The 24,710-nt window shown below is 43.5% G+C and overlaps 2 protein-coding genes across 2 annotated transcripts; one reads left to right on the top strand and one right to left on the bottom strand.

Moving 5' to 3' along the window:
• The first annotated feature begins 2,507 nt into the window (after positions 1-2,507).
• On the top strand, positions 2,508-8,643 carry UCN3 (urocortin 3). Its single transcript, XM_079106730.1, has 2 exons — positions 2,508-2,695; positions 8,112-8,643. Exon 2 carries the CDS (start codon positions 8,121-8,123, stop codon positions 8,616-8,618), a length of 498 nt encoding a protein of 165 aa, XP_078962856.1. The 5' UTR covers positions 2,508-2,695; positions 8,112-8,120; the 3' UTR covers positions 8,619-8,643.
• Positions 8,644-19,224: 10,581 nt separating this feature from the next.
• On the bottom strand, positions 19,225-20,085 carry TUBAL3 (tubulin alpha like 3; the record flags this gene model as incomplete). The annotated part of the gene is made up of 1 exon (XM_079106840.1): positions 19,225-20,085. One exon carries the CDS (start codon positions 20,083-20,085, stop codon positions 19,225-19,227), a length of 861 nt encoding a protein of 286 aa, XP_078962966.1.
• Between the last annotated feature and the right edge of the window lie 4,625 nt (positions 20,086-24,710).

Raw genomic sequence — 24,710 nt, forward strand, 5'->3', positions numbered from 1 at the left:
ATGCCAGTGTTCTGAGAACTTTGGAGAAATGAGCTTTGTAAATACGAGTTCATATATGGAGCTGATCAGCTTTTTCTTCTCACCTTGGCTCTCTACATACACTCTATGGAGTATTTACCTCCCTAAACAACATTCTAAGTGTTGCTGCTAAATTTATAAAAGATGCCAATGGCTCACCAAGGCCAGAGAGAAGTGCCAGCAAAGCAGAGTGCCACATCTACTTTTCAGCGATGGGTGGAGAGGGAAATCGTTGTTTACGGGAAGTAACACCTGGGGGTTTGTTCACTAATCATCCTGCCGTTCTCCAAGCCTCTCCTCCAGCAGATGCCGGAAGAGGCAGTTTTAAGTTGTAAAACAAACTGTCCTACTCCATGAGGCTTTCCTCTCCAAGGAGAGTACACCTGGGACTGCACCCCAGAGCTGCCCAGTCTGTGTGGCACTCTGTGTAGAACTCCGTCTGTCTAGCAGAAGTCCATAACCCCAAAGCCAACACCAGATGGGCCAGTGGAAACCAACGAGCCTGCTCTATGTGGCAAAGGGACCCTGGGCTCCAAAGACAGCCACAGCCACGCAGCCACGCAGATGTCTCAGTTCCAGTAGAGGTCTGGTCTTAGGGGAAGAAGATTCCGGGGAGTCCAGAAGAAATGGCAGATTGACAGGGAAAGAATCCAAGGTTTACTGTCTCTCTTTCTAACCCCAAACTCCAGGGCAGTGGCTCTCAACTGTGGGCAATTCTGCACCCAGGGGGACAGGTCCAGAGATCTGTCTGTTGTCACAAGTGGAAGAGGGGATGAAATGGGGGCTACTGGTATCTAATGAGAAGAGACCCGAGATGCAGATCCTTTAGTGCTCAGGACAGCCGTCCACAACAAGGGATTCTGCAACCCAGATGTCCGTCGTGCCGAGGTTGAAAAACTCTGACCTGTGGGTACCAACGTTTGCATCTTCACAAGACTGCACCCTGGTACCGCAGAGCTGTTCAAAGTGGAAAGCAGAGATAAACTCTATACTCTTATTCTACATCAATGTCATCACTGACTAATTATCTGAAGTGGAAAAGTTTCTCCCAGACTAGTATACACAAATGAATGAATGAACTCATGAATTTGAATTAAAATGCAAATCTATTTTCGAGTTACCTCCAAGCTCTAGAAAATCCCAGCCCAGGCAGCTCTGGAAGAAGAAATGGGAGGGAGGCCCAATCTCACATCTCCGTGGAGGTTAGACTGGGGGTATAGAGGTGTCTTGGAGAGCTCGTCAAAAGCAGCCCTCCATTTGCTCCCCAAACACTTGTGGACATTCGAGAGGTTTGATGACCTCAGGAGTCCACTTCCCCTTCAGCCAGAGGAGCAGCCATGTGGGTAAGGACTGCAGTCTTGACGGCAGGTCCCAGAGACCCAGCCGTCCCATGGCCCTTCATAATCCACTCAGGCCAAGGCTGGAGGTGGACCTCAGAGCACCGGGCCCAGCGTGAGGCCTGGTTCTCACCCCCTGTCACCCAGGCCTGTGTGGTCCTGGCAAGTCACTTCTAACAGATGCGGTTTCCTCATCTGTGAACTAAGGGTGCGGGGCCTGAAGTCTCCCATATCTTCCCATGACAGAGGGGATGAAATTCACCCCCTGGACCCGCCTTTGTAGCATTTCCCAGGTGGACAAGCTCCCAACCAGCTGCTGCCACTTCCCTCCCAGTTGTCCCTCTGCCTTGGCTCCATCCAAACAAACTACAGCCCTGCCCTGTGAAGCCCTGCCGCTCTCCTCTACTGGGGCACGTGGACCTGTCTGGAGTGGACAGGGCTGCTCCCCTCTGAATTTCAGTTTTGGGCACATGGAAATTAGGCTCTGCTTTCACCTCTCTCTCTCTCTCTCTCTCTCTCTCTCTCTCTCTGTCTCTCACTCTCTCTCTCCCCGAAGTGCCTGTATGGACAGGTTCCAACACTTATCCCTGAATTCCTGAGAGTCAGGCAGTATCAGCACGCTGTAGGTGCTCCATAAATATTGGGTGCATGAGTGAGTAAAACTCAAGTGATTTCCCACTAACAGCTCTGGGCACCGAGCACAGGACCAGCACAAACAATGGGCCATGTAGAGAACCAAGCCAGCACTGCAGGGTTAGAACCCGCAAAAATGACAGACAGCAAAAGAGTTCCAGACCACCTTCCCCATTTCAAAGCAGGTCCTGGTTCCTCCAACAGGAGGGTTTTAGGGAGGGAGATGGAAGTGAGGCTGAAATCAGTCAGAACTAATATCAGTAATAAAACTCCTGGAAGACATTGCTTCTCAGTTCACCAGTGGGTTTTTTTATTATTATTTTAATAAATGAAGCAAGTTGCCAGGGCAGAAGGGGAAGTGGGAGGTGGTGGGGGAGCGGGAAGGGTAGGAGGGGTCGAGGCTACAGAGTACCTGTCATCTCTGTGACGTGGACAGCTGGCTCTGGTTGAATTTTAAATGAAATCTCATCCCAGCATAGACAGCACGTCTGGAATTACTATCCACTCAGTGATCTGTCACTTTTATATAGATACACAAGGGAGTGGAGCCGTTTCCATAGAGAGGGAGGATCACAGCCCACTTAGGAACAATATCAGAGAAGAAGGAGCCGCGACCCCAGAGCAGGCAGAAGTTCCAGGCATGTGCCTGGGGTGGATCTCCTGGCCCTGAAGCTGCACCCACCACCCGGACAGAAGTCCACTCACAGGTAAGTCTGTGGCGGGGGGCTGATGTATGGAGCATAAATGTGTTTGCTTAAATGAGACAGGTGAGAGATGAGAGTAACTATCGCCCTGAGCGGGAGCCCAAGGAAGCAAGGGCTGAACTCCAGGCCCAGTCTGTTTTCAATCAGCAGAAACTGACCTCCAAGAGACCAGGGAAGTTTCTGAGGGGGTAAAATGATCCTGCCTTGTTGGCATAGAGTCCTGTTTTGCAAAAGGTAGCAGGTCTGAGGCAGAAGATGCTCAGACAAATCCACTGTTCTGAACGGAGTTCAGCTGTGGACATGAAAAGCAGTTCTTGGTGAGAGATTCCAAACTGGGGACAGGGTGGGGTGGCAGGGGAAAAGAGTACACCACCCGCAGAGTAGCCAGGACACAGGCATTTATGGAAGCTGTGAGCCAGAGTCCTTCACCTAGGGCACCTCCTCTCATTCCCTGATGTACCTGAGAGGCAGGTGACACAGCAGCCAACACAGATGAGGTGAGGTCACTTAAGAGCTTACGGGACTCGCTCAAGGCAAGTAAGGGGCAAGGGAATGCTCAAGGCTAGAGTCCTTTCCACCTTGCTTTGCTGGGAACTCGGGAATGCTGTGGGGCGGGATATATCTGCAAAGACTATATGCTACCCGTGAAGGAGAGAGGAAGCATACGAATGAAGTTTTCTGAGAAATCCCATTTGCCATATCCTCCCCAAACACAGCTCTCTAGCAAAAACAAACTCTTCTGAGAATGTAACAAATATTGCAATGGCCCTTTGTTGTCTATAAGCTGACGATTTCCTCCTGGCTCTTGGTCCTCCTCAGGGGAAGGGCCCCTCATATATAAACCCTCACTTTTCCTTTCAGGGTGAGTTGCTTAGAGTTCTGTGTTTATATCTGTCCACACAAGTCTGAAACATTTCAAAAAGTTTATTTCTGTAATGCTTTTCAAAATGCTAAGAGCTCCTTAGGATCTGCAGCCATGGCTTCAACTGTTTTAAAATGGCTCATCTGTGGCTTCAACTTCTTATCAGGGTTCTTAAACTGGGCCACGTGGAGACTAGCTCTGCTTTCACTTCCACACAGGCAAGCTGTGGAATCCGTGCCATGTGCCTCCTGACTTCTGTGCCCCCTGATTGTTTCTCCCCCTGAAAGGTGCTCTGAGTGACAGGCTGGTACTGTCCCTCACTGCCTCACACTTTAGTTTCGACTGACACAGCTCTCAGAAGGAACTGCATCTCTTTAAGGCACACTTGGAGAGTCCTGTCACAAGAACCCAAAGGAATGGTTAAGTTTCAGGCACCCACAGGGAAAAACACCAGTGGAGAGCTTTGCCCCCAAATCTAACTACATGAAACTCAGTTATTATTTCCATGGCGGGAAACAGGGAAACCTTAACCCTTTGTGCTGTTTCAGGAGGGGAAATAGAAAAAGAGCCCGAAGAATCTGAGAAGAGAAACTTGCTCAACAATTAGACATTACCTGGGGAGCAAAGTGCATCTTTTCTTTGAAGAGTTTCTTTTCATTTAACTGACAAGCCTCAAACAAAGCCAAATGAATCTTAAAAAGAATAGTGCCAGAAAGAAATCAGTGTTCCTCCCAGCCCCAAGTCTCTCACTTTGATGACAAAAATATCCAGGATCACAAAGAGCCCTTAGGTTTTAGACAAGATAGAGCTAAGATCTTGGACTTCAGGGGCTTCCCTATCGTTTAAAGTTCATAGTTCTAAGTATTTCTCTTTGGTTTATCATTTTGCATCATGCTGAGCATAAGGAAATATCATTTCAAATCCCCACAACCCTACCACAGCCAGAACCCAGGGTCAGCAGTAGAGGAAGTTCTGTCACCCTTGGCTGCACCAGGACAGAACCACATAGGACACTTGCTCCCAAACATGGTGTGGATTATTTAGACACCTTTGGCATCCCCTCCCTGAACAGGCAGCAATGATGTTGGTCTGCAGCATCAGACTCTCTGCTGTGTGTGTGTGTGTGTGAAATACACTCTGAAAAGGTTGTGTACATACCACGACTTCTCCTACTAGGACCCAGAGATTATTTCCATGTAAACAGACATAATCTAGGCTACCCTGAGTGCCTTATCCAATCAAAGAACCTTCCCACATAAACATTTTAGTTTCTTCTTGCAGCTTCTCTCAGTGAGAGACTTGGCATTTGAAAAGTTAGAAGGTAATGAATTTGACTAAGGCATAATATTTATAAGTTGACAAGAAATATGAAAAAAATAAATGAAGAGTTAAAAGGGATCTTGCCTCCCCACTCCCAGTGAATTTCTTGGGTGATTGGGATGAGTGGCATTTCCAGGGGCCACATCCAGAGGCTAGCCTATGGCAAGGGAGAAACCTTCTGAAGTTTTTCCTGAGAAAACTGTAGAAAGGTATTTAGGCAAGGCTGATTCATGTTCAGAGACCTTAACTGAATCCAGATATGCATGTATGATCTCATTAAAAAAATTGTGCCTCATGAAGCACTTTTTTCTGTTATGTAATAGTACGTATTTACAGAGAGATGATACAGCTAAAAAGAGAACTTAAAATGGGTTGTCCCACCAAGGGAAAATTGATTTAATTAAGTGCCTGAATTTAATCTGAATTTCAGTTTATTTAACAACTATTTACCAAGGATAAATATTTACCCTGAAATGAACTTGGACACAAAACATAATCTGAGTTCCCGGCAATGTCTGTGGTTCTTGTGTAAAATTCCAGGTGGTTGAGGTGAATGCAGAACACTGTCCTGGGAAGCGGGAAGAGCCAGGAGGTGAGAGCGTTGCTCTGCCTGCCCCCTGGACCTGCAGATGTTTTATTGGGAGAAAATGGAGGGGAAGTCACAAGGTGAGGGGCTGCCCCTCCAAAGCTTCCATGAACTTCCAGAATCCACAAACTTTCACTGGGGGAAAACAGAAACCGTTTCCTTCTTCCAGTCCTTTTTGGAGAGGGACGGCTTGCTTTCAAAAGTAGGAAAAGAACAAAGTCAGGGGGCAAAATAAGGGGAAAAAAAAGAAAAGAAATGTCTTCAGATTCAATTCCCTGCTCTGAGACCCTGGGCCTTCAGTCAGAACACTCTCCAAGTGAGTGGGGGGTGCCCTTATGTGCATTTGTGTGTACATGTGTGCATATGTGTGTATGTATGTATATGTGTATGTGGATATGCATGTGTTAAGCATGTATGGGTGTGAAATATGTATGTGCATGTGCTTGTATATATACATGGGTAGGTACATGTGTTTGTTTTGGGGGTGTTTTTGTTTTTTACCATTAGATAGGTGTATGTATTTTGGTAGCAAAAAAAAAAAAAGAAAAGACTAGAAATTTAAAAGATCCTCCTTTGGAGAACAAGACACTGGTCTTTTCTAAGGGTCAGTTCTAGTCCCATCCATCATTCACAGCCCAAGAAATTGGGAAGAGGCTTGGGTCCCCTCCCACTCATGTTTCGGGAAATGGCCTGGTCAAGGTCATGCTCACAGAGCTGCAGAGCTGGGCCTAGAGCTTAGGCCTCTGACCACCAGGCCCTCCTGGCACTACTCCACACTGCGTCTGCAGAAAACAAAACAGTCCATTGCCAGCCCGGCACTGCTGAGAACCCAGGAGCATCCCCTTGTTTATTTACTTCTCCAATTTTTGTTACAGTTTTTAAAACTTCCATAAGACAAGAATTTCCCTTAGTTCCTTAATTAGCTACGAAATAAATTTCAAGTTCAGGGAAAGCACCCAAATGTGAAGAGTTGAGCCTTCCACCATGTGTGTATTCACAGCATTGTCCAGGAGAGAGTTCATCCTGACCATGTGACAAGGGAACAAGGTACACTGGATATCAGCACATCCAGGCCTGAGAACAGCTGTGTTTGCTTGAGGAAGGGTTCAGATAAAACCCACACATTGACCCCATGCTTTCTCATGCATGATAAAGGATGACAATGAGGTAAATAAACTTCATATTCTTATTTCAGAGCTGGAGAGTGTTGCCCACAGACCAAAGGTACAAGTGGGTTTGGCCCCACGGTACAAGGGGCAAATTGTGCCCATAGGACATCCTAAAGAAGAGTGGCCACAGACAATGCTAATCCAGATGACCTGGCATAGCTGTGTGCTATTACTGTAAAAAAGACTGGGAAGAAGAGCATGGATAGCTTAACACGGGCCCTTCTCCCAGCTGGAAAAGAAAAGCTGAAGTCCGTCTGATGTGGTTGGACGTGGTCCAACCACTGCATATGGTGATTTAAAGCCCAAACAGTCTGAACTCTGGAGAGGTATTGATCTGGACATTGTCTTGCCACAAGTTTCGTTCCCTAGCCCTAGGTTTGTTGTTAAAATAAATAAATGAATAGATTCAGATGGTCACTGTAGATGACGATCTTCCACACATCTGAGCACCTCCTTCTCACCCTGGACAACAACTGAGGCGTGAGGCCTCACCCAGAAGAACATGTCCTCCAACAGAAGCTTCTCTGATAAACTCTGGACCCTTACACTTACTCAGTCTGACTAATAACCAGGCACACGTGTATCTGTTAAGATGATGGTCTTGCAACTAGAAAATTTAGGCGCTCCCTGGGAGGCACGTGGTCTCACATAGATATAACTGAGTTTGCTTCCTAAACTCTATAATAAACCCAACCAAGTTCACAAAACCTTATGGTTCTGAAGAAACTAGGATAGGTCTAGCAGGGGACCAGTCTTGAAGATCTGCCTCAGAAACTGTAACTAGACACTCAGACTAGTCATCAAACAGTAAGGAGACATTCCATCAGCCTTGCTAAGTGAGGAGGTAATGAAAAATCTACTTGGGAGCTGGGTGTGGTGGTGCATGTCTATAATCCCAGCATCTCAGGAGGCTGAGGCAGGAGTTCAAAGCCAGTCTCCACAACTTAGCAAGGCCCTTAGCAACTTATCAAAACTCTGTCTGTAAATAAAATATAAAAGGGGGGCGGGGGCGGGAGGCAGGGATGTAGCTCAGTGCTTAAGTGCCCCTGGGTTCAATCACCAATACCAAAAAAATAATAATAAAAATTTGTAAAACCTACTCACCATACAAATCAACCCAGTTAGGCTACTAAGTGCTCATTAGCATATTTCTTATTTTGCAGGTAGTCAGGGCCACTGACTACCTGCAAAAGCTGAATTAAACAGAACCCCTACATACTAGTAAAGTAATGGTTTTCAAACTTTAGAGATCATCAGAACCATCTGGAGGAGTTGTTAAAACAGATCGCCAGGCCCCAGAAGTTTTGATTTGCTAGTTTGGGGGAAAGACCTGAAAATTGCATTTCTAACACAGGCAATGCTGCCTCTACCCGTCTAAGGACCATGTCTTGGGGACCTGACTAGAACACTAACAACACACCATTGGATGTTGTTGCTTGTCCCTCCTCAGGCCCCTTCCCACATCCCTCTTTTCTCCTGCAGGGAGAGACGATGCCAGCTCAGTTCCTGCTGCTCCTGCTGCTGCTCCTGGGGGACCCTGGGGTGGGCCTCTCCCACAAGTTCTACAGAGCCAGGCCTGTCTTCAGCTTCCTCAGTACGACGTTAGCTGAGGTCAAGAAGAGCCAGCTGGAGGACGCGCCCCTGTTGGGCAAAAGGAGCTTCCACTACCTGCCCAGTCAAGACCCATCTTTAGGAGAAGAGAAGGAGGAGGAGGAGAAAAAACAAGATAAGGACAAAAGGACTTTCCCAGGCTCTGGGGGTGGGGGTGGAGCTGGAAACACCCGGTACAAATACCTGTCCCAAGTGCAGCACAAGGGGAAGCCGTACCAGGACAAGGCCAAAAGCGACCGGCGCACCAAGTTCACCCTGTCCCTCGACGTTCCCACCAACATCATGAATATCCTCTTCAACATCGCCAAGGCCAAAAACTTGCAGGCCAAGGCAGCTGCCAACGCCCACCTGATGGCACAGATTGGGCGGAAGAAGTAGCAGCAGAGACTGGACAGGAGGGCAGCACGCCAGGCAGAGGGGGCGGGGAGAGAGGGGGACCCTGGGGACATGCCGTCCTGCTGGCTTGCATTTCACAGGCTGCTCCTTTGCTGAGCCCCTCTGATCCTTTCTTGCTGCCAACCCAGTTTCCCTTCTCCTCTGTACAAAAGCACCAAAGCGCACTATTGTCTAACCTCCTCAGACGTTGGAGGCTCATGTCCGCCCTCTATTGTGTGTCTCCTTTCTCCTTCCCCAAGGCGAGAGGCAAAGTCCTCCCATTCCTCGTCTCTAAGCTCCTCCCTGTTGACCCCATGCCGGAGAAGAGAGCATCCTGGGCTCCTCTCCTGGCCCCCACATCGACCCTGCCACCACAGAGACCAGGAGATGCGCTGTTCACCCTCCTGTCCCCAAACCCCCTCCCTACCTTGTCACCCCATTAAAACCAGTGGCTTTGTGAACTCCTGGCTTGTTTTCAGTTCCTCTTCCTCCAAAGTCTGAGCTTGGAACAAGAAAGGCTAGTGAGGGAGGGTCCTGCTGAGTTAGTTCTGCATCTCTCCCAGGACAGACATGGCTCTGGGAGGTCATAAAAGGAGTAAAGGAAAGTGTGAGAGTCAGTCAGCTTTTGTCATTTCATCTAGAGCCATCTCCATGACCAGGTCCCACTCAGGGGGCACAGCCAGGGATCCATTTCACATTACACTCCTGGGCTGAAAGAGAAAGGGAGCTTGTAACATCCCAAACTCCTTATGGCTTGGAAGTAATGGTGCGGAGCCACTTCTTCTTTACTGAGTTCTCATTGAACCCACAGTACCTGCCGGGTGCTCTGCTGGATACTAGGGCCAGTACTGGTGTCTGAGCCACAGCTTTGCTGACCACAAATCAACCAAATACCACAAATATCACCAGGGAGTACACAAATGATGAACTGCAAAGTGGTAACAATTAATGTGAACACACACATATATAAAATTCAGAAATGAGAACATTTAATATGAGCAAAACTCCACTAAAAGCAGTTATCAACAAGCATGCTGAAACCCCCCTGGCAGCAAAGTCTAAGGACCAGATTCTCAGAAAACAGACTACGGTTCCTCTCTCTTCTGCATAGTGACAGAATTTATTCATTAATAAATAAAGTGATAAACAAGCAACACACACACACACACACACACACACAACAGAAACTAATATCACCCCTACCATAAGAGGCAAAGTCAAAAGAGAAATGAATGACAAACTTGGAAAAATGTTTGCCACTCATGTAAAAGAAAAATGGATTTTTGAACAAATATATAAACAGTTACTAAAAAACAAGGACAAGAACAAACCCAAAAGAAAAATAAACAAGGACATGGATGGATCATACAAACATATACATACACACAAATATAAATGACTTTTAAATATATGAAAAGATGCTCAATTTCATTCTTAATAACTACACTGATAAAAAAAAATTTCCTGGGCTGAGGGTGTAGCTCAGTGCTGAAGTACCTGCCCAGCATGCACAAGGTCCTAGGTTTGATTCCCAGAACCACAAAGAAATAGCAAGACAATCTCTCACCTGCCACATTGGCAAAAGTCCCCAAGTTTGACAATATTCCCTGTTGGTTAAATTAATGGCTACCTCCTCTCTGGCTGACTGGTAGGGATAAAAACCATAGAGACACAATTTGGCAGTACTTATCAAAACCACAAACTCATCTTTCTTTTAATCTAATAATCATATTTCTGTCAGGCATTGCTGAAAATTTTTAAATTTATTTTTCTTTTAAAAGTTGAATTAAAATTGAAATTTAAAATATCTCATGTCTTAGCAGGACCAACAGTCCTAAACATAACTATTGTTTCTATTCTGGAAAAACACACAGTAGAGTAGAAAGAATCCTGGTCTGAGACTCAGGACACCTATTATTCGAGTCTCTGTTCATCTACACATTAAGTGTCGATGAGCAAGTCCCGTAAGTTCCCTGGCTGTCCGTGCACTGAGAACTCTGATAGTTATTTTATGAACATTATCTCACTTAATTCTCTCAAGTCCATTTCAAGGTAGCTATAACCTTTTTCCACTTTGAAGGTAGAGATTGAGACCCAGAGAACTTAGAAAATGTATCCAAGGTAACCCAGGTATCAAGTGGCACAGTCAGATCTGTCCAGCCAAAATCCTTTCTCATTTCCTCCATGAAGGACAGACCCTTAATTTGTACAAAAAGCACCAAGAATGCCAAATACCCACTTCATAGGGCTCTCAGGAGGCCCATGTGCATTGGATGGGAAGCAGCTGGAAGAGCACCACACAGACATTGGGAGTCGAGACTGTGAACCCAGCAGGTAAGGCCAGGTTTGTTTTGTTTTGTTTTGTTTTTAGGACTTTTTTAATTTTTTTTTTTTTTTTTTTTTTTTTTTTTTTTTTTTGAGGTGCTGGGCATTGAACCCAGTGCTTTGTGCTTGACAGGCAAGCACTCTATCATCCGAGCTACATCCCAGCCCCAGGGTTGTTATTTGATTGGCTTTCAGCATCTTACAGATGACTACGCGTGCAGATGGTTAACCAACAAGGAAGCGTGGGCCAAAACTGAAACCCACCAACAGTAGCCAGGAAAGCAGGACTTGTCCTGTTGGACAGCTCCCGTTCCACAGGTCCACCCACCACTGGGCCCTGATTGAGAGCAAGTGGCACCTCTCAACATGTGTTTATGAAAACATCAGTGTTGGGAGAAATCCTAAGTCTTGGCTAGCAGCAGTGAACGTCTCAAGTGGGTGAAAGAAAAACCTTCCCACATTCAAGCCTGTCAGGAAAACCTGCAGAGAGAAGCATTCCGCTCTGGCCACCTAGGAAAGTAAACAATTGCCCCAAATTGACCTAGTGTTACCAAGGGAACCTGTGTAGGAGCCTAGTGGTCTGATGCCCCGTGGCACATTGTGATTGGGCAAAAAGTCTATAAAATATATGGTTATTCCTGCAATAAATAAGTTTACAGGCTGCTCGCCACAAGTCTATTTCTACCCAACTTCCAGAGTCTGGGGTGTTAACTCCATGGCCCTTACCTGTGCCTGAGCTAGCCTGGCACCCCTACACATCAGCAATGTTTGGAAGGTGGTATGGTCCCAAAGGCCACCACCACTTTTATCTACCACCCCTGACTTCTCTGGATAACACTTTTATAGGGAGAGAAAAAGAAATAGCTATCCTTATTGTTCTAAAAGGATTTAAAAGAAAAAAAAAAAAAAAAACCTGGTCCTCCCGTGTCTTCTCCTCAGTAGGGAAGGACAGATACACAGGCAGGAACACTCTCCAGTTGCAAGAATCTAAGACTTCAGGGTAATGGCAAGTGCCGTGACCAGGGAGCATTTTACTAGAACAAATCCTGGAACCAGCGAGTGATAGAGTAGTCTCTCCGTAAACAAGAATTTAACATTGTGATTGGGACTTTCACCAGCTCTTGATGTATAATAATCTGCCATTTTTCTAAGTCACAATTTTGAATTACTCCTCAAGGCAGATGTGCATGAACAATTTAATTATCTACTGATTGAGCCTAGCCAATTACCCCGTGTCTGTGTCCCCAAGTCAACGGCATTGCTTTCTACTAATGAACACTTCCACCCTGTGTCATTAAAGGTTTGAAGGGGTTACTTAGGGTCTCCTTCAGTTAAACATGACTGCATTCTGCAAAGAAATTACTGAACAATGTGGCAATCCACAAAGGCCCCAGATTTTCTCTGTGTGGGTCTTATTTTATTCTGTTTTAGGAACAGAGAACCACACCTGCTCCTAGCTCCTACAACTGTAATATAGTACATGTTGGAAACTGTGTAAGAAAGGACATCCATCAAGGACAGCCGGTGGAACTTGGTGCATCCAGACATTTCCCAGAGTCATTGACTTATGCTGATTCCTTCCGTACTCACCACCACTACAGTGTCAAATCCACGAGGGCATGGATGGGTTTTGCTTTGTTCAAAGTTGTATCTGGAGTGTCCAGAATAGCAATGAGCATGTGACAGGTGCTCAGTGAATAGTTGGTAAAATAGATAAGGATGTATTGAAGTTCTTGTGATAAGGAAGCTGTTCATATTTGGCATTTAAAGTGCAGTATTTTAATATTAAAGAGGTTTTGACTTAATAGAATTATATTTGGTCTATTTCGATTTTAAAGTAAGTAAATTTCATAAATAAATTTACACCTTGATCTTAAGTAAAAATCTAGCTAATTTATACAGTTTTGCAATACTTAGATGTACTTAGTCTCCATATTTATAGTTTAAACTATTAGATTTAGAAAGAATTACTTAGGGTATTTGGGAAAGTTTATCAAATTCCTTAAAAGATAATAGAATATACTAAATTCATATTCAGTCTTAAATATTTAAGAGCACTTACCTAAGACTGTAAAGGGGTTCAAACATTTTTGTATATTCCCTTTGAAAGTGATTATACAAGTTTACAAGACATAAATAGTAAGATTCATGAGCTGACCGTAAAAGATTAAGGAATAATTAGGCCTTTTTAATCTTAAGCTTAGTAGGTTATTAATTTTGAAAAACAGAAGAAAAATCTGTCAGTCTCTGAATGCATGTGAATGCTCAGAACACACGTAAGCACAGCACACACCCTGCTGGCTGAGCAGGGTCACTTAAGTACCTCACTAGTGTCCTCCAGTGGCTAAGGCCAGAAATAGCATGTACGTTAAAAAAAAGGTTTGAAGTAAAACTGTCATGTACGACTATTAGAACAAATAAAATAATTATAATTTTTTTAAAAAAGTAAACTTTAAAATTTTAAAAAGCCTAATAAAACTATGAATCACTGAATAATGCACACAAGGTTAAAGAATAAATGAGTACTTACTACAATATTTTCAATACACTGAAAGATTTCAGAGTGTATCTCAACTGTCCAGAAGTCCTGGCAGCCAATGCATAGATGTTCTAGACTGCTCTGCTTACTAAAAAGAGGACACAAGGCTGTAATACTGAGTAGATGTCATTATACACTTGTCAAACCCATAGACTGCACAACACTCAGAATGAAACATAACGTGAACTGTGGACTTTGAATAACGACATGTCAATGTAAGTTCATCAATTCTTCCAATGCATAATTTGGTGGGACAATATGATGTTGGATGTTGTGTATGTGGGCAGGGGGGGTGTACATGGGAGCGCTCTTTACTTTCTGTTCAATATTGCTGTGAACCTAAAACTACTCTAAAAAATAAAATCTATTAAATAAGTTTTAAAAAATCGACGACACAAAGGAAGAAGGGTCCCAAGAGGTTTCATGGAGCAGGTGACATTCGAACTGTGCCTTGAAGGAGAAATTGCATCACATGGTCATAGGGAAAGAAGGTACAAGAGCAGAGGTGAAAGAGAAAATTATGTGCTGGGAAATGGGGGGCAGACAGGTTTCTAGGAGTTCACAAGATACAGTGAAGGGCGTGATTGGAAATTTGAGTTGGAACTGTTGGAACAGGCTTCAACCACCACATGCAGAGCTTACAACTTATGCTTCAGCAATGGGGAATCATTAAATCATTGGATAAGGGAGAAAATGATCTGAGTTGTGCTTTGGAATGTTCATCCATGGAGTAGTGGGCAGGATGGGTTAGGAAAGGCAGAAAAGCATTTAGATACTAGTGCTACTTGTGTCGAGAGGATTGATGACCTGAAGCAAAGGAAGGAAATGGAACCTGGAAGCATTACAGAAGTGGAATCCATAGGACTTAATTCTATGCAGAGAGCAAGAAATGAGGGGTCAGTCAAAAACGGCAGTGTTGTTGAGAACCTGCTTTGGGGAAAAGATGTTGACATAAGCAAATGAGATAGAGAACACTATAAGGAATATGGATTTCTTTTGATGAAAATAATGTTTTTTCCAGGAAGAAACAGAATTTTAAGTATAGGTAAAACATCTGGGAAGACAGGCCCAGCAAGTAGGTAGAATTTCCAGGACAAGACTTAAGAGAGAAAGAAAACTTAGAACTGTAACAGCCTCTCAATAGTGATAATGTGGCTGTGAGTCTGATGAGTAAAGGCATAGGAGGACCAAGAATTTCTCCACTAAGGGAAGATAATGCAGAAGAGGAGTCTGGGAGATGCCAAATGCAGACAGCGCATCCAGCTGTGCCAGAGGCGTCAAAGGCTTCACCAAAATCACCAAAATCTAAGGTCAGGAAATCTCAAGGCCAAAAAGATCATTGCTTGATACATATGGTCCAATCAGTGAGATCTTCAAGACAATCATTTCAGTAGGATGGCAGGGTGGGGAGGAGACCCCCAGTTACAATGGGTGACCCACCAGCAGAAGACAAAGACAGCAAACATGTATTCTTTTGGAAATTTGACAGAGTAACAGTACATCAAGGGACAGAGGAATTCAGAGGAAAAAAAGACTATGTTGACTTTTTGAATGGGGGAACCTGGACAAAAAAAAAATAAGGAAAAGCAAATAAATCAATGGGGGAAAAGAGAAGGGATGTACAAAAGAGATGGAAGAGCAAGGTTTGCTACAAGATGGGAGACCAGAAGAGGAAGGGAGAAATAAGTAATGATTTCAGGAAGAACATTTACATGGGACAAAGTAAAAATATTTAACATTCGTATAATCACATGAAGACAGGAGAAAGAACTTGGTTAAAAACAACATGGAAGGGGCTGGGGATATAGCTCAGTTGGTAGAGTGCCTGCTTCGCAAGCACAAGGCCCTGGGTTTAATCCCCAGCTCCGCAAAAAAAAAAAAAAAAAAAAAAAAACATGGAAAGGACTATTGGCCAAAAATTTCCAAAGCTGATAGGAGACATCAAGCCATAAATTCTAAAAGTTCTACAAAGTTCAGGTAGGATGTATACAACAAAAATCACACCTGAGCACATCCCACCGCTAAATGCCAAAGAAATAAAAGGTCTTGCTTTCAAAAGGGCAACAAGACTGACAACTGACTTCTCAGTGGAAGTGGTGGAAGCAGACGATGACAAAATGACATATTTTCAAGTGCTAAAACAAAATAACTGTCAGCCTGGAATTCTATACCAGAGAAAATATCCTTCCAAGGTTAACATAAGATGTTTAAAGGAAAATAAGTATTAAAATGATTTTCTGACAGCAGATCCATATAAAAGAACGTTGAAGGGTGTTTTTATTTTCTAGTTTCTGGGAGGGTTGGTGGTTTTGTCTTTGTTGAATGTTAGAAGGAAAATTACCCCAATGGAAGTACAGGAGGAATGAAGAACATCAGAGAGTTTAAATATGAGGACAAAGCTAAGCAAACACCTACTATTTAAACAATGGTAATAATATCTCATGAGATTCAGAATATACATAGTATTAAAATGTAAGGTAACAATACACAAAAGACAGGAGGAGAAAGAAGTTTCAGGGTTCATTGTCCGGTGAGCAGTAAAAGTGCTATTGCATGAGAGATGCTGATGTTAAGTTTGAATGTTGTAGTCCCTGGGTATCCACAAAAGGAATCTTTAGAAAGAATATTTCACAAGCTAATAAAGAGGAAACATGAAAGATAAAGAAGAAAGTTGATAAATACCTAAATGCAATATTTCTGTAAGGCATGTAGCATCAACTGGCATTACAAGTTGACTAATTTCTTAGACTCAACAGAATCTTGGAACTGGAAAGTCTTTAGAAAAACAACCTTGTCCACAATAAGGGTTTTCATGCATGGAGAAGTTAAGCATCTATTTCAAGGTCACATAATTGCAACAGTGCCATGATTTGTACCCACTCTTCCTAATGTTCCTTCCCTATTGTTCATTAAACAATAAACTTAATGCAAAGAAAAGACCTAAAGAAAAGTACTTGAGTCTTAAGGACCGCTCTCTAGGAAACTCAAGTATGTGAAAAGTCCATAGTATTTAAGTCATCAAATAACTTTATTTGCCACTAAGATAAATTATATTTTTAAATGCAAACAAGAAAGACATAGGTAAATTGAGAAAAGTGGACCCCCCCACATCCCAGTAATGTAAACAATACAACACATTCTTGCAATTGAAGGTTTTCTTCCACACTTAAATAAAGAGCCAGACAGTCCACTATTGATCTTTGTCAAATGTGAGAAAGATTAAAAAATTGTTTCTTTGGTTTAGGAGGAAAAAAATTAATTTTCTCCCAAATATTTGATCACAGCAAATTAGAGACATGAAATTAAGAGCGCTCCTTCCCCTGCGACCTTCCTGAAATTCTGGTACATCTCAGAATTAACAGGGCCTAGGTTCCAAATGGAACTCTGAATGAGGCTGATCTAATGTCAGCACTAAGAAAGTCCTTGGCAGAGGGGCTTAGAAGTAGAGTCCCAGGAGATCCAGCCAGGACTTAGAAACTTGAGACCTGATCAGAAATCCAGCTCACCTTTGCAGGCATTCAAGGGTTTCTAGATGTCACTTGCACCCACGGTCATTGGCCTCGGAGGGAAAAAGATTTCAGCTGAAAGCATGCAGTAGGATATATTGTTGGAGTGGCGTTCTTGAAGGCCATTTCTTAGAAAAGTGATTTTAGAACATGAAAGAATCTCCCGGGCAACTGTTACAAATGGAGGGTCATACTTCCCACTCATTTTTTTTCTTCAAAACTTAGGGACTGTTTTATAAAGGTATATTGAAGAATAATTTACATACGATAAAACTCCCCGTGTGAAGTATGTGATTCCGTGAGTTTTGAGAAACCCACAAGGTCCCTCCTACAAGTTCCACCACTATCAGGACCCGGAACCATCTCCTTACCCCACAAGGCTTCCCTCGAATCCCCTGTAGCCATCCTCGCCCCCCACTACTGTGTCCCTGTGGCTCTGGCTCCAGTGGGAAGGGCACCCACAGCACATGGCTTTTGTGTCTGGCTCCTTCCACGTGGCTTGACGTTCTTAGATGCCCGTTTTTCTGTGTTTGTCAGTTGTTCCTTGTTACGCTGTTGTATTCCATTACTAGATGTTCCACACTCGCCAGCTGAAGCCACCTCGCAGTAGTTCCAATTGAGAGACATTATGGCTGATGCTGCTATGAACATCCACATTCAGGTCTGTATGTGAACAAGTTTTCATTTCTCAAAGGCAAATGGCTGGAAATGGACTGCACACACACACACACACACACACACACACACACACACACACACACATAATTTCATAAGAAATACCAAACTGCTTTCCAAAGGAGCTGAGCCCCCACCAGTGTCTCGGTGTCTGGGAATTCCAGGCACCAGCACCTGCAGGTGATATCGTGGTCTTATTCATTTCAGACTTTACGGCAGGAGCGAGGAGCCCAGTGATGAGCTTCTTATGTACTTATATGTCATCTGTATCTCTGCTGAAGCATCTGTTCGAGTTCTTTTTCTTTTTTTTTTTTTTTAATTTGCACTAATTAGTTAAACATGACAGTAGATTGCATTTTGACACATTGCACACAAATGGAGCACAACTTCTCCTTCCTCCCTTCCCCTCAATTTTGCTGTGAATCTAAAACTATTCTAAAACTTAAAGTCCCTTCTACAAATAATAGAGGGTTTGTTCCTGGGGCCAAGGGGTATGAGCAAGAAGAGGGTAGCAGCCTTCTGGTTTGGTAAGTCTCACAAAACAACTGCATGCTTCCAGCTGTGACTTGAGTGCTTACTACCTTCAGATGTCTACTTGGGCAGAGTACGTACCATGTTGAGGTCAAGAGTGAAGAATTGGAGGGCTAAGACTGCAAGCTGAACAGCACAGATGAATGAGGCTCCTGATAATCTGCTATAATCACTACAAGAACAGCACCTAAGCCCAAGAATGCACCTTTGCAATATCTAATTCACCTTAATTCCCAATAGTAGTCAGACCAAATATCATGTTGTAAAAATCTCCCTCACAGTTTCAGTGCATTTATAGCATTGTGTCTATAGAGCACAATAGCTATTTTTGTTGTTGAAAGTGAGACTGTTTAGTACCAAGAATTAATTTCATTAAGTGTTTTTTAAATGTCAGATCCCCAGATTACACCCCTCTCTGCCCCAGGGTTCTCCTTTAACAAATCTGCAGTGAAGCTCAGCATTGGCATTTTAACTAAACCAAATTTTATAAAGGCCCAAGAGTATTCTGATTTATTTGCATGAAAAGCAAAAGGAGACCTTAAAGTCCACATTGGAAGGAAAGAAAAGAAACAGACTGAAAATATGCATTATTTAATCTACATATAAAATAGAGGTCCAAGAAAAATAACATTCATAATCAATATGTGCATTTTCCATTTCAGGTACAGAAAAGGAAAAGCATAAACTTTAGTGTTTCATAATCTCTTAGTTAAGAAAGCATAGAAGAAAGCCTACTTTCCATTCTGATATAAAAAGTAAAATTAAAAAACAAAACCACCAAGACGTGACCCCGTAGTTCAAAGGACTCCCCAGAAGGGTCCCAGTCAGCAGAGCTGAATTATACTATGGACAAGGAAATATAAGTGCATTATTGACAGATAACCATTTAAGTTAGTGTGGAATTTAGGTTCTTGCCTGATTTTGATTTCATTTTTCTTTTAGTTAGGGGAACTGTGCCCAGTAAGCCTATAATGGCTTGAAAAGAAGGCTTGACATTTTAACTTAACATTCATTCCCACCAGTCCTATTTGCATCAGAAACTTAGCCCCACTTCCTCATAATCCTTTTCCAGAGCCGCCAGATCTTCCCTGGCTTCTGAGAATTCCCCTTGTTCCATGCCTTCTGTGATGTACCAGTGTAGAAAAGCCTTCTTGGCGTACATGAGGTCAAACTTGTGGTCTAGGCGGGCCCATGCCTCTGCAATTGCTGTGGTGTTGCTCAGCATACAGACAGCTTGCTGGACCCGGGCCAGATCCCCTCCAGGCATCACAGCAGGTGGCTGATGGTTGATCCCCACTTTAAAACCAGTTGGACACCAATCTACAAACTGAACTGAGGTCCTCGACTTCATGGCTGCAATAGCTGCATTCACATCTTTAGGGACCACATCTCCTCGGTATAGTAAGCAGCAGGCCATGTACTTTCCAAGCTGAGGATCACACTTGACCATCTGGTTGGACAGCTCAAAGCAAGCAGCGGTGATGTCAAGCACTGAAGGATGCTCATGGTAGGCTTTGTCAGCAGAGATGATGGGGGCAAAGGTTGTCACGGGGAAATGTACTCTTGGGTAGGGGACTAGGTTGGTCTGGAATTCAATAAGGTCTACATTCAAGGGTCCTTCAAACCGAAGGGAAGCAGTGATGGAAGATACCACCAGACTGATCAGCCTATTGATGCTTGCATAGGAGGGGCGTTCAACACCAAGTTTATGATGGCAGATGTCATAGATGGCCTCGTTATCCACCATGAAGGTACAGTCTGAGTGCTCTATGGTTGAATGGGTGGTGAGGATGGAGTTGTAAGGTTCTACTACAGCAGTGGAGATTCTAGGGGCTGGATAGACAGAGAACTCCAGTTTAGTCTTCCTGCTGTACTCTACAGAGAGCTGCTCCATCAGGAGAGATGTAAATCCCGATCCAGTTCCTCCTCCGAAGCTTCGGAAAATCAAAAATCCCTGAAGTCCGCTGCACTGTTCTGCCTGGGGAAAATGCATGCAATGTAAAAACTCAGCCAAACAAATCCAGAACCAGTAAACTGGATGATAACAGTAGGACACAGCAAGTTCCCCACAACCAAGTCAACAAGTTCCAGAGAGGACTGCTTTACGTTTTAACTCCGCAACAAGCATAGTTACTTTGAAATATACCTGAGTAGTACTTCTGGAGTAGAAGAAGCTCTTTATTTTAAGTTTTACTACAGGATGAGCATCCCTAGCCCAAAAATCCCAAACTTTTTGAGTGCTAACATGAAGCACTAGGAGGAAAATTCTATACCTGACCTCATGGTGACAGATTGTAGTCAAAACATAGGGACACTGAAAATATTGTATAAAATTACCCTCAGCCTATGTGTATAAGAAGTATATTGTTGGGGGCTGTGCCATGCAGATGGCGCCAGGATGGTGCCTGGCAGTCTGCCAGAGATTGTCAGCAGCAAGGAGGTTAATTGACGTAAGCACACTCAGGTGATTTATTGTCCACACACACATGTGTTCTTGAGCATTCCTAATCATGCCTGCTCGGACATCTAGCGTCTTGCTTAATCTTTGCATAAGAGGCGTGGCCCTGCTCTCCACCTCCTGGAGGTGATATAAGCGGGCTGTAGCAGAAAGCGCGACAGCTGAAAGCAGCAGCTAGCAGAAAGAAGCGGTGAGAAGCCACTAACAGAAAGGAAGAAGAAGAAGCAGCAAGCAGAGAAAAGCGGCAAGCAGAAAGAGAAGCAGCGAGTAGGGTCAGAGGCGGAAGGCAGATCGCAGAGCGGAGAACTGAGAACACACCTTTAGGTTGCAGATCACAGACAGGCAGATCGCAGTACGTGGGACACATCACTAAAGCACCTCAGATAGATGCACCCTTAGTTCACAGGACGCAGGACGCTCCTTTAAGAAGAAGCAGCAGAACTAAGAAGATCTCTGAAAATGTAGTCTTTTTCTCTTAAGCAAAGTCTCTTTCTCTCTTATGCAAAGCCTCTCTCTCTATCTCCTCTCAAAGCAAGTAAGCCTCATTTCCTCTATTCTCTATAAACAAGCAAGGAAGGAAGCAGCTCAGAAATAGAAGTAGCTCAGTTTCCAGTCCACCTTTGATAAATACCCGCACAATTGCTGCTGCGGGCGGTAATAAATATCCGTGGGCAGCAACAGTATATGAACCATGAATGAATTTTGTCTTTAGACTTGGGTCCCATCCCTGGTATACCTCATGATACATATGTAAACACTCTAAAATCTGAAAAATATCCAGAATACTTCTGGTCCCAAGCATTTCAGATAAGGGATACTCAACCTGTGTAAGCAAAGCACAGATACTCAATTATCTTTCACTAGCCTCCATGAGTGTATTGGTATATGATGTAAAGCAAGGCCTTTATCAGTAACAAAGAAAGTGATGAGCAAAATATTGAAGTGAAATAATGTTGCCCCCGTAGTGGATGAAGTACCTATCACTTCTACACATTTCATCTGAGGTGCTAAGGTCGCAGGCATCATGCTACCTAATGATTATGCCAAACCACCTACTCCAGACTCAGGTCCTTATGGAAGAATTAATTGTCAGTAAATAGGGTAACTAATTTCCAGGTAGGATGTGTGTTCTATAAAGTTCACAAGCAGTGGTGACTTGGAAAATGATGTGCGTCAGAGAGCTACGAAAGTCTCTGATAGTGAGATAAATCCTGCATTAGCAGAAGCAAAGGTAAATGGGACCACATGGTAAATAAAAGGCTTCTGTCTCCCTTTTCATGTAACAAGGTATAATCAAAGCTGGCGCTGGGACCCTTTCCCAGTTCTGAGCATCCACAAAGACACCCAGATGAAAGGATTTGGGGGCCGTGGTGGTGCCTGTAAATGATGTTGGTGCATCTTACTGCCGATCACCAGTACTCAGGCATGGCCTGATCAGAGAAGCGGGATAACTTGCCAGCTTTCTGATCCTCTCGAGCACAAGGCTGATGATCTCGGAGCCCACAGAGTAGCGACCTCGTGCATAGTTGTTTGCAGCATCCTCCTTTCCGCTAACAAGCTGCTCTGGATGGAAGAGTGAACGGAACTTCCCTGTACGGGTCCCATCTGCAGGGGGAAAGGTAATCAGTGCACACATGCGGTTCAACGGTCAGCCCTTTGCTGATCCTCACAGGGCTCCATACTCCAGTCCACCCTTTCCCCCAGTGTTGTGGTAAAAGAACAGAATGTATACTGCAGAATTAGCCTTTCTTAATCTAGATTAAGGTAGAATCCTTTACATACAAGTTGTAAGTATATTTTCCACCATATACCCTGTGTTAGTTTCTTAAGGCTGACATAACAAATTACAAAAAATGTGTCTTAAAACAACAAAAATTTATTTTCTAACAGTTCAAGAGGCCAAAAGTTTATAAAATGAAGTTTTAGGCAAGGTTAGTTCCTTCAGGAAGTTCTAGGGAGAATCCATTCACTCTCTCCCAGCTTCGAGTGACTGTTAACAACCCATCAATTCCTTAGCCAGTAGCTGCCTCTGTTGTACATGCCCTCTGTGTCAGTGAGCTCTCTCTTTTTCTTTGGAAGACACAATTCTTGACTTTAGGGCCTACCCTAATCCAACATGACCTCATCTTAACTAACTACATCTGCAAAGACTCCATTTACACATATGGTCACATTCTGGGGTTCCAGGTGATTATAAATTTAGAGGAGACACTATTCAACCCACAAAATACCCCATGATGCTTTAGTATTTGAGACAAGTATTCCTCTCTAAAAATAGCCAACTATGTGCTGGAATAGCATGAAAAGCATACTGATTTAAACTATAATCAGTATGATTTATAGGAGATTTTAACAACAACAACAACAAAAGCTCATGACAAACTCAAATGCCCCTGTGACTCAAATGCAGGAAGCATAAATACACAAGACAGTTTATGAAAGCCAAAAATACCGTTCACTACCTTTCACTACCCTCCATGAATTTATGTGCATATCCAATCTACTAACAGAAAATTCTACGAAGTAAGAATGTATTCTTGGATCAGGTACTAGGTTGGTCTGGAATTCAGTAAGGCCAACATTAAAAGACATTTCTGTTTCAGTCAGCTTATTCACCACTGTGACCAAAAGACCTGAAAATACAATTTCAGAGAAGGAGAAGTTTATTGGGGGTTCATGGTTTCAAGGTCTTAGCTTGTAGATGGCTGACTCAATGCTCTGAGACTGGGGTAAGGAAGAACATCAGGACAGAAGGGTGTGGCAGAGGAAAGCAGCTGGGGACATGGTACCAGGAAGCAGAGAGGGCTCTTACTCACTAGGAACAAAATACAGACTCCCAAGACATGCTCCTAGAGATCACCTCCTCCAGCCACACTCCGCCTGCCTACAGTCACTACCCAGCTGATCCATTCAAGAGGATTAATGCACTGATTCTGTTAAGACTCTTACAATCTAGTCATTAGGCTTCTAAACTTTCTTGCATTGTCTCACACATGAGCTTTTGAGGGACACCTCACATCTAAATAGTTCAAATAACTTCAAACCCTTACAACAATCCTACAATTTTCTTCAATCCATGCTCTTTGTAGTCTTATCTTGCCCACAGCTGGTGCCAAATATACTAATGAATAAATGTGTGATTAATCTTTAACTAAAGTATAGTTCTAAATCTGCCTTTCCCCCAAATCTAAAATATTCACTGGCCTCTATTTCCTATCAAATGCAAATTGAACATCTTATTCATGGAGATTCCATGGTCTGCCTTCTAAGATTTCAGTTGTCACAACTATTTACAATTTCTTCACCAATGGATTATGACACTTCTCTGCTATAAAAGAAAAATTTCAGTTTACACTTCCTATGACTCCTAGATAGGAATTTCCTCCTCATGTTCAAGCCAAAACAATACTCCTATGCATCTGAATGTGTCTGTGGACATGATTTCTATACTCTCACCCAAGAATTATTAAAATTCCCCCACCCAGTCTTCAGAACTCAGGTAGACTATCACTTTGTCCATTAAGTCTTTTCTAATCTCATCCAGAAAGATAAGGTTTATGACCTCGTTTCCTTCTCATTAAGGCTTTCCTTACACACACACACACACACACACACACACACACACACACACACATAATCCCCCTCCTCGTCTTCCTGCTTTATTTTTCTCCAGACCACTAATGGTCATCAGACACACTATTGGATATTTCTTGGTCTGCACCTCACTTGAATGTTGTCTCCTGGGAGACCGAGATACACGCACACACTCATATATCCAATGTTAGGAACAGTGCCTAGAATATCTGAGGCACTTTTATTTGTTGAATAAAACAAGGAAAACATCTTACGTCTCTTTGTCTGAACTGACTCAGGACCCTCAAAACCATGCGCCCTGTAGACTGTGTCCTAGAAGATCAGGGAATTTCTTCCAGTCGTTGGGCTACCTTCCTCTCTTTTGACTTTCTCAGCTTCTGATCCTGGACCTTAATATTTCTGCTTGCCTGGCATCTTTGGATTAGCACAAGCTAAAATACCTGCTATGATGTCCATGATGCTGGACT

The sequence above is a fragment of the Sciurus vulgaris genome (genome assembly GCF_902686455.1).
Source record: "Sciurus vulgaris genome assembly, chromosome: 12".
NCBI classification, from domain to species: Eukaryota; Metazoa; Chordata; class Mammalia; order Rodentia; family Sciuridae; genus Sciurus; species Sciurus vulgaris.